Here is a 10,129-nt window from a genome sequence, read left to right as displayed (position 1 = left end):
GCTCAAGGCATACCTATCTGGGGCTTTCTGGACAGGTTTCTTCAGAGGAGGCTGGCCATTGCCATCTCTGAGGCTGAGAGAGTGTGGCTTCATGCCCAAGGCTCAAGGCATACCTATCCTGGGGCTTTCTGGACTGTTTCTTCAGAGGAGCTTTGCCTTTGCCAACCTCTGAGGCTTTTTTGTGATTAATCACTATGCTTTACTTATGTTCAATGAAAATAGGATTCATAACAGTAGCAAAATTAAAGTTATGAAATAGGAACAAAAATAATTTTATGGTGGGGGTCACCATAACAGGAGAAACTGTATTAAAGGGTTGTGGCATTAGAAAGGTTGGAAACCACTGGTCTAAATCATTTTAATCCTGTTGTATCACCACTGTTTACTATGATTATGACTAGACGTCTGCGGCTATGCCCAAGCTACGGCTTGGGCATGAAGCCACACTCTCTCAGCCTCAGAGGATGGCAATGGCAAAGCTCCTCTGGAGGAACCTGACCAGAAACCCCCATCATAGAAGGGCAGCGGGGTAGTGGTTCAAAGTGAAACTTAAACTCTTTGGCTGTGCTGTCTCTCTTCCTTTTTGCAGAGCTCTATGTTCCTGAAAGAGGCAGGAAAGGGGACTCTGTGGGCAGTTGCTAAGCAACTGAGGAGGGGCCTGGAGGTGGCTGCTGCTCTAATGGGCCTAACTTGGGAGCCCTTTGTTTGGGAAGTGGTGCTCTGAGGGGGGTCCCTGGCGACCCCTGGGAAATTGTAATTCGACCCCCAAAGGGGTCCCGACCCCCAGGTTGGGAACCACTGATTTAGAGGAATGGGATGAAGTCTGGTAGTAAGGATTTGCACCTGTAATTCTAATTGTTACTTGTATCTGAATTCTAACACTACAGATATGGGTGAGGAAGTGCCTCCTTTTTTGCCATCTACATGGAAGGATGTTTATTTCATTTTATTTTATTTTCACTGAAAGGAGCATTCACTTCTATGATCCTTCCCCTCTTAAAATTGTTCGCAATCTGAAGTGGTACAGCCTAAACATCAGCTTACCATCTGAGTGAAAATCAGCTGTACCTAGTTACATGTGTATCTAAAAATGTCCTCCAGCTATCTCTCCCACTGCTTCTTGGCTTCCTCATCAACCTCTGATTCTTCTTTGTTCTTCCCAGGCTACATCCAGAAGATTAAATCCGGGGAGGAAGACTTTGAAACCTTAGCATCACAGTTCAGTGACTGCAGCTCGGCCAAGGCAGGGGGAGACCTGGGCGCTTTTGGAAGGGGTGAGTTGAGCTAGGATTTTATGTGGACGCAACCCTCCTGCTTCCTAAGTGGAATGGGAAGCTTGTAAAAGGGAGGGATATGCCAATGTTCACTTTCCTGGGTGGGGAGAAAATGGCTTTCATATGGACCTGCTGAGTAAGAAATGAACATGATTTATTTTAATAACAAAATCAGCTGGATGTCTAGGAATATGGTGCAGACCCAGGAAACACTGGTGATGGTGTCCAGAACTTGTTGACTGTGTTTTAGGCAAGCACTGAGACTTTGGTCCTCTTTTTGAGAGGTTCTCACTGTTGTGCTGAGTCCCAGCCTGCGTTTATTTGGCTCCTTTTGCCAGATAGGATTTTTTCCCCATATGGCAGCTGCTTCTTGTAATCAACACTTTGGAGAATAGTGCTGCTCTTGCTGGGATTAGGGTTGCCATCCCGGGGGACCTCAAAACTGGGGGGAAATGTAGGACAAGGCTTAAAATATAGGACATTTTAAAAAAATTCCCTGGCCAGGAAATTAACCAAAAAAAAAGGTCCTACATTTTTAAACCTTCTCCAAGGCCTCGCTAGGCCTGGGAGACAGCCTCTCCCAAGCCCCAGCAAGGCCTTGGAGGACTCTAGGGCCCCACTGGGGCCTGGGAGACTCTGTAGGCAAGAGGTGCACCATGTTAAGAACTGCATTAAGCAAACTTAGGCTGCTGCACACTGCTTTCACTCTCATCACTCCATCCTATGGAATCCTGGGATTTGTAGTTTGTTGTGGTGCCAGGGCTGGGCTTTGAAATCTCAGACATAAGAGAGGCAAAAGGCTTGGGCTGCATCTACACTGGAGAAATCATCTGGTTTGAGACCACTTTAACTGCCTCAGCTGAATGCTATGGAATTCTGGGAATGGTGGTCTGTTCCAGCACCACAGCAGAATGGCAGTTAAACCCCTGGAAAGCTATCTGACCAAGGTGACCAATGCCCTCACCTCAAAATGTAGGGCACCCAAGCAAAAAAATGTAGGACATGGCCAAAAATAAAAGCTAAAAACACCCATGTAATTATAAATCCATGCTTCTTAGCCATGATCCAAATGGAGGACATTTTGAAATTTGACAGAAGAGGACATGTCCTGGAAAAGGAGGAGGATGCCTGGTCACCTTGTCTCTGGTCCAAAATACACTGTAGAAATAAAACAATGCTGGGCTGAAATGCCCAGAGTTCCTCACCAAAGCTGCATCCACACTGAGGAAATAATCCAGTTTGAGAATGACTTAACTGTCCTGGGTTAGTGCTGGGGAATGCTGGGAATTGTAGTACACTGTGGCCCCAGAGCTATCTCTGACAGGGAGTCCCATAACTCTCCAAACTTAGTTGAACTGCAGTGCCCAGAATTCCTCCCCAGATGCATCCACACTGAGGAAATGGTCCAGTTTGAGACTGCTCAGTGCTGGGGAATCCTGGGAATTGTAGTCTATTGTGGCACCAGAGCTCTCTGACAGAGAAGGCCAAATGCCTCAGGCACCAGAATTCCAGAGCATTGAGCTTTGGCAGTTAAAGGGGGTCTCAAAGGTGCGGGGGGGGGCGGGAGAGAAAAGCCTGGGAGTGTGAATGAGCTTGGCTGTGGGGCTGCTCCGAGAGGAGGAGGCGGAGGCGGAGGGAGGGAGGGAGGGAGCCAAGGGAAGTGCCAGGACCATCCGGAGCAGCCTCCTCTCTTCCACCGCTCTGCCCTCCTCAGGCAACGCCTCCTCTGTGGACTATACAGCCTCCTTTTGTCAAAAGAGCTCTGGTGCCACAAGAAACTACACTTCCCAGAATCCTATAGCACTGAGCCATGGATGTTTAAGGGGTGAGTCAAACTATTTCTGCAGCCTTTGCTACCCCAAAGCCCTTCCTATTTACAAGCAAGGCAAAAGCTCTTCCTTCACCAAGCCATTGAAAACCAACCCAAGCGGAGGGCTGATTGCTTCTTTCCCATTGGTCAGCTTCGGGATAAATTTGCATATTACAATTAAAGGTGTTTAGGGCCTCAAAAACGATCCTGTGATAAAGAATTACAAGAATACTGACGCGGTTTACATTTAAAAGATGAGGCAATTAAACTCCCAGACAACATGAACGATTTATGGCCTTTTTTTTCTTTGCTCACTGTAACCTGGAAAGTAAGGCTTCCTGAGGGTATATATACCAAGTGGGCTCACTTGGTATATAATAGCTCTGAGTGGCAGATGTTTTAAAGAGCTGCTCTCTAGGCTACGCCAGTGCGCCAGGTGGGGAGAGTGGCGCACAGCCGCACACGGAGGAGCGGACCCCGAACCGGGAACAAGGCGTGGGGGGCCCCCAAACCGGGCCATGACCGTGAGGGGCCCCCCAAAAGCGTGATTGTCACGGGGGCCGCCGGGTTATGGCATCCCTAGCTGGGATGAGTGTTAACCATAATGGTTAGCAGTCAGTTCACTTTATGTCCATACTCACCACTAAACTTACCTGTCAGAATTCAAGGGCTGAACTCCTCGAGAGCTGTATGACCATGACATCCTCCTCTTTCTCTGTTGGCGGTGTTCATCTTGCAATGGATCCTTACAGACAGGCCAAAATAAAGCTGCTTCGGGTCACCTTGGAGGTATGCTTTTTAAATGATGCATGCGTCCTAAGAGGCCAGAAACTGTGTCAAAGCTGCAGTCCAGTCCTTAGGACAGGAGTGTGGCTTTGGCGTGGCTTCTGGCCTCTTAGGATGCATGCATCATTTAAACAGCATACCTCCAAAGTGACCTGAAGCAGCTTTATTTTGGTCTATCTGTACAGGCCCAATGATAAAACTAAAAGCGCCATATACTGATAGCACACGGTTGTGTTCTCCTCAAACCCCTCCTTTACTGACAGTGTGATCTTGCTGTGTATTTATGTGCTTTTAGGGTAGTGCATGAGAGAGAGTGGTATCCTTATTAGGTGAATTAAGGCCACATTTCTTGGGGTCTATTGCTCTGGAATAAAGCTATTTTAGAAAGTGTTGTAGGGCATGGTAGGCTGAGTTTTGTGTCATCTGCATTCTTGTCCCCAAGAGGATCATGGGGGAAGTGACTGGTCTTTCCCATCTGTTACAACTTAAGGCTTTTCTCTGCTTCATTCCGTATGATTAAGCTTTCTGTCTACTGTATTGCACCAGCTGAGGCCTGGCTTCCTTTCCTCCTCCCTCCAGTTGGCTTCCACTGTGTGTTTGAATTAAAGGCTACCTGCTCTTCTAACGATTTCACCACCATAGAGGTTGTTCCACCTGCTGTGTTATACATTTGATTGATCAATTTGTCCTCATCTTTGGCACAGCAAAAGAGAGCTGGAAGAGATGCTGTGAGTTATCTACTCTTGCCTTGAGGCATGCTAGCCAGGACTGCTGGTTTATGTGGTTTCATCTGGAAAGTGCAGGAATCTGGTATCCTTAGAATACTATTTTTAAAGGTTTTAATTCATGCATTCTCAGAGAGAAGTTGGGGTGGAAAGTGGAAACAGGGTTGTATCTAGAGATGCTTGGTGGGTTTTGTGGTTGTTGTTGCTCAAAAGAGGGATTTAAGGGAAATGGCTTGGCTTTTCCCTCTTCCAAGATTAGTATTATTTAGCCTCAGTTCTAAGTCAAAACTTGAAAGGGCTGTAGCTCAGTGGCCATGGCTGTTACTTCCATCAGGAATGTCCCAGGTTTGTTATCTTTGGCTGAGATCCTGGAATGCTGCTGTTGGAGTAGACAGAACTGAGCAAGGTGGGTCAGTGGTCTGATGCAGCTTCGTGTATGCACCAACCACCTGAATACTGCAACTTATTTCAATTCTGCAAATTAAGCATATTGTTATTGTTTGCCTACAAGCTGTTTCCTACATAAGGTTTCTGCCTAAGACAAACCTATCACAGGTTTTTCTTGGCAAGATTTGTTTGGCAGGGGTTTGTCTTTGCCTTCCTTTGAGGCTGAGAGAGTGTGACTTTCCCAAGTTCACCCATTGGGTTTCCATGGCAGAATAGGGATTCAAACCCTTGTCTCCAGAAACATAGCCCATCACTCTAAACCACTGCTCCACATGGATCTCTCGTTGGTGTAGCTTTGTTTTTGCATAATCTATATTCGGTTCCTCATCATCATGAGGAAAGGCAAGTGCTGTTTGATGTGCTGAAGTCATCCCATGTTGCTGGGTTAACCTACTCTAAGTTTCTACATTTCACCAGGCACTCCTCATACATTTCAGAGTTTGAGGACTAGCAAATTGATTTTGCATGAAAACAAGATCTTCACATGGATATCTTCACAACACTGAGTTCTGAGCCTGATGTCATTTTATGTCCTTCCTGGGTAAAGATGGAGGGAAAAGGAGGCATAGGCTAAAAATATTTTAAATAATGAAGACTGTATGCCAATGTAGAGGCAAGGAGAGAAGAAGTGAAAAGGGAAAGCCAGGTTGCTGCTGGGAGTGCCACCCCTGATGTTTGCTCACTATGTCCTTGGTGCCTTTAGCTTCATACTTTGAAGCTTTGTTGCACCAAAGAGGACTCTTTGGAGTGGAAGACAGGGCATGTGGAGGCTCATGAATGAGACTTGTTTGCCCACAGAACCAAAGGGGATGTAATTATACTGCCTTACTCACCAAGCCTCCAGCTTTTCTTTCTTTGCTGAGCCACAGTCTGGACAATGGTAATGCAGACTGCCTGTGAAAAATGGCACCCCCTGCAAGTGCAGTTGCCCTTCTTCACATGCTGAAGGCAACTCCAGTTGGATATTGTCTTACTCTGCAGAGATTACAGCACCTTTATGGCTTTCATTTGAGATGTGTTTCCCTAAGAAGATGAGCTGTCCCCTTCTGAATGACCCTGGAATAATATGTAGCGGTAGACTGCAAGATTCTATCAAATGAGCTCAGGGATATATTTTTTTATGAGCTGTTTAGTGATGGCTGCGGGAGCCCTGCAAATCTTCTTGTACAATATGAAACCCATAAAAAACAGATTAAAGTAGCAGACTGTTTGCTAGTCGTCTAATTTTTGGTTTAAAGCAGAAGGGACAACCTTTTCTTTCCTTTCCCAGCTGCGATGCTGCTTGAATTTGTTGATGGCAAAAATGTGAAATGGTTACTTTAAAACAAGGCGAGTAAGGAATGCACATCTTGTAATGGGAAGGTAGAGGTCCCCCCCTCACTGGTATTGAATTTTTTTTAGCAGGATTGTGGGTCAGTGTCATCCCCAGCAGACTCAAAGTTGGGCAGCATGGCTCGACCCCTACAAGAATTTGCTCAGTACTGTTTTAAAGTATCCATTCCAGATGAGTGAGTCCTGCAGATGTTGGCACATTCCCATTGACATTGCAGGGAGCATCCTAAAACCTAGAAGTCTGAGGAAGGCATTGGGTATCCTGACGTGTGCAGACTATCCTCAAAATACATTCTTCGCTTCACATTACTTTCCAGAAGGGGGAGTAGGTGAGTTGTAGCGGAGAGCTGGCTGTGTAGAGAGCCTGATCATCCTCATCACTGTTAGTGGAACAGCTTTCAAGCACTCAGTGTCCTCTGGACAGAATCCTAAGCACAACAACAGAACTTTCAAAGCCAAGAAGTCATTTTGGTCTCAGCCCTGTTTTAGTAGCTACAGATTCCAAAATGGACTTATTTCCCGCATTGAACAGAGCAATACAGTAGCTCATTCTGTAATTCACATACTTCCAGTCAAAAGAAGAAGCATCCACTGGCTTGTAAAGGTTGGAAGGTAAATGTGTTGAATTTGTTACATTTATGTGAAGGCTTTTTAATAGCTCCACATGTAAACTTTTGGGAAACATTTGTGAACATTTTGCCTTGAATGCAGAACAACAGGTAGTCTAAGTGACTTCACCCAGGATGTGTTGGCTTATTTGCATCTTTTCTAAAGCCAACAATTTCTGCTGGAAATAAAAGCTCTGGCTACTTGAGAGCCCTGATGTGTTTATTCAGCCACTAGCCAGGACCCTGCTGTTCTAACCTAGTCAAAACATTTTTCATTTGGAATCCAGGTCTTGCTTTGCATGGAGGCAACCATTTTAATTGCTCTTTGTCTTCATTTGCCTGTTGTGCTGTCAAGTGGCAGCTGTTTCTTCCTCACTTCAATATTTCTTCCTCACTTCAATATTTTTAAGATGGTTGCTAATATTGACACTTTATGGATTGGGAAGTAATGAAACAGCCATTAATCTTGGGCTGCCAGTGACTGGTAGCTTAGTCTCATTTAGAAACTGTCAGTTCAGTCCTGATCCTGGGTGACTTACTGAATGAGATGGTTTTAGACAAGAGAGGCGAACATTGCACAGCAAGGCTATAGGACTTTCTTTTGTCCACTAGGTGGTACTCATGGCACAAGCAGCTTCTTAGTGTTTTCTGACACACCAGTTCCCAATTTCTCTCTCTTTTTTACTTTTTTTTTCTTTTTTTGCTCATTTCATTCATTTTGTGGAACTGCAAACTATAATTTATTAGAACTATGAATCCTGGTTATGTTTAGAAGTGAAATGGCTCAAACATTCCAATTTATCATCTCTCTCTCTCTCTAGTTCTCTCTCTAGCTCTCTTTTTTTAAAGTACCAAGTAATTGACGTTTCCTCTTTTGACTTTATTGAAGCCTGGGCAGTTGTTTTTCTTCATTTTGAAATGACGATCTCATGGTTTGAAAATAAAATTGACTTTTTAAAAAGATCCTTTGGGGAAGGAAAGGAATGGGGTGGAAGAAAGGGTAATAGAGGAAATGGTAATAGAGGAAACAAAATGGAATGGTCCTTCCCTGTTCGTTTCTTGCAAATCCAGACTTGTGCATATATACATATATATGTTATCCTACAAGAAGTAATAAAGGAAAACACACTCAGGACCAAATCCTCTCTACATTTTGGTTCCATCCTCTTCAAGAAGGTAGATGAACATTACTTTTCTTTACCAGTTCCAATGCATCTTTTTGCTATGCTGCTTCATTCCTAGCCTGAGTTAGTTGGGTCCTCAGCAGTCCAAACCCCAGTGATTAAGGGAAACTATGTGTTATAATTTATTAAACAAGTGTATTGCCAATAAAAGAAACGTTACCTGTTCCCTTCTTCTCTGAAATCCCTCTCCATCATAGGAGGACCTTCACTCCATTTCCTCCTCTTCCCAGTTATGGTTGAATATATGTGTGTGGGTGTGTGACTTCAAGTCACCTGTCAACTTATGGTGACCTTATAAATTTCATAGCAGTTTTTTAGACAGAGAATACCCAGAGGTAGTTTTACTCTGTGAAATAAATTTCTTCAGAGAATTTTTTGGGTTTTGGTTCATCCCCTTTGGGAGGTGAACCACTGGCCATTGCAATAATTGTAGATCTGCTTAGTGCAGGGATGTAGGAAGGTCCTCCTATAACCAGGATTCGGCTCTCCATGTATTTAGTGTGGAGCCCTGTTGGCGCAGTGGTTAAATGCCTGTACTGCAGCCATTTACTCGAAACCACAAGGTTGCGAGTTCAAGACCAGCAAAAGGGCCCAAGCTCGACTCAGGCTTGCATCCTTCCGAGGTCGCTAAAATGAGTACCCAGACTGTTGGGGGCAAATTAGCTTACGTGCTAATTAGCTTACTTGCTGTTCACCGCTATGATCTTTGGAATAGCGGTATATAAATAAAACAAATTATTAAATTATTATTATTTTCAGCTAAAATGCCCATACCCTGTTATGGCTGGCCATCTGGCTGAATCTTCTGGGAGATGAAACCCAAAACATATAAGGGGGGGGGGGAGTTCCCTGCATTCCTTGCTTAGTGTGTATGAATGGTTGAAAGAACAGCAGCTCAGAAGATTGCACAGCTCTTGATCATTCCCAGTGGTTGCCTTGTTGATCTTATTTATATAACTAGTGTTGCTATTCATGTTCACTAAATACTTGAGCTCTGCAATGCATTCATTGCTTTGATTATGAAAGTTTCATTGTCTACCAAGGAAACGACATGGACACTTAGTTTTTTATGTTCTTGCCAAGTAACCTGACTTCTGGAAAGTTCTAGACATTTATGTGGAGGTTTAAGTCATCTTGTTTCATGCGTGTTTACAAAGAAATCCAATTATTTAGTGAAAACCAATAAGTTATATTTGTTATAGCAACTAATTAGTGTCCATGTTTGTTTAGGAGGTGTATGAATTACAGAATGAAAAACTTAATTACAATTAATTATAAACTCAATTACAAAATGAGAAACAATTTAAATCAACTATTTAAATTGGCCTCTCCAACCTCTCCAGTTATGATAATTTCATTGAATCCTCCCTAGACCTGTTGTTCCTAAAAATGTACTGTATGATCATTTCAGACTGGGGACTGGCCAAGCTGGTGCCCACTGCTACATCTTGTTCCCTAAAATATTCTATTAATCATCAGCACTATTCATAATTTTATAAACCTTCCTCATCTATCAATACTCTCATCCCCCCAAGCAGAGCAATCCTACCTCAAAGGTGCAGAGAGACAAAAGCAAATAAATGAAGTGTTCAATCCAAAGCCCCCCACTCCCCACTCCTCACACACAAACACACTAGGCTCATACTGGTAGAGCAAAGAGGAGTTTCTGTTTCTGTTTTACCTCTCTAGCCTCTGGAAAGGAGTTAATTTCCAGTGTAGCTGTTGCTCTGCTGCCGTAATGAAGGGGGATGTGTCCAGACCGAGTCTAGGAAAGCTGTTGATCCTGCAGGAACAGCCTCTTCTGGCACAAGCAAACTGATTGTGGAGGTTTCCATTGTGGTTGGGAGAGAGATTGAATCTCTAGCCCTTATCAGATGAGTGTGGAACTGGGGGTCTTCTGCACTGGGCGATTCAAATTCGCGTTATTTCGCACAATACCATCATACCAGCATTCGAATGGCCC

The 10,129-nt window shown here is 44.1% G+C and overlaps 1 protein-coding gene across 1 annotated transcript in view; it reads left to right on the top strand.

Moving 5' to 3' along the window:
• The window catches only part of PIN1 (peptidylprolyl cis/trans isomerase, NIMA-interacting 1), a 59,199-nt gene that overhangs the window by 37,313 nt on the left and 11,757 nt on the right, over window positions 1-10,129 (top strand). Inside the window, exon 3 of the mRNA XM_042453534.1 lies at window positions 1,164-1,274. Within this exon, the coding sequence (XP_042309468.1) occupies window positions 1,164-1,274 (111 nt within the window). The remainder of the gene's footprint in view (window positions 1-1,163; window positions 1,275-10,129) is intronic.

The sequence above is a fragment of the Sceloporus undulatus genome, chromosome 2 (assembly GCF_019175285.1).
Source record: "Sceloporus undulatus isolate JIND9_A2432 ecotype Alabama chromosome 2, SceUnd_v1.1, whole genome shotgun sequence".
NCBI lineage: Eukaryota > Metazoa > Chordata > Lepidosauria > Squamata > Phrynosomatidae > Sceloporus > Sceloporus undulatus.
This window is presented reverse-complemented; position numbering and strand designations above follow the sequence as displayed.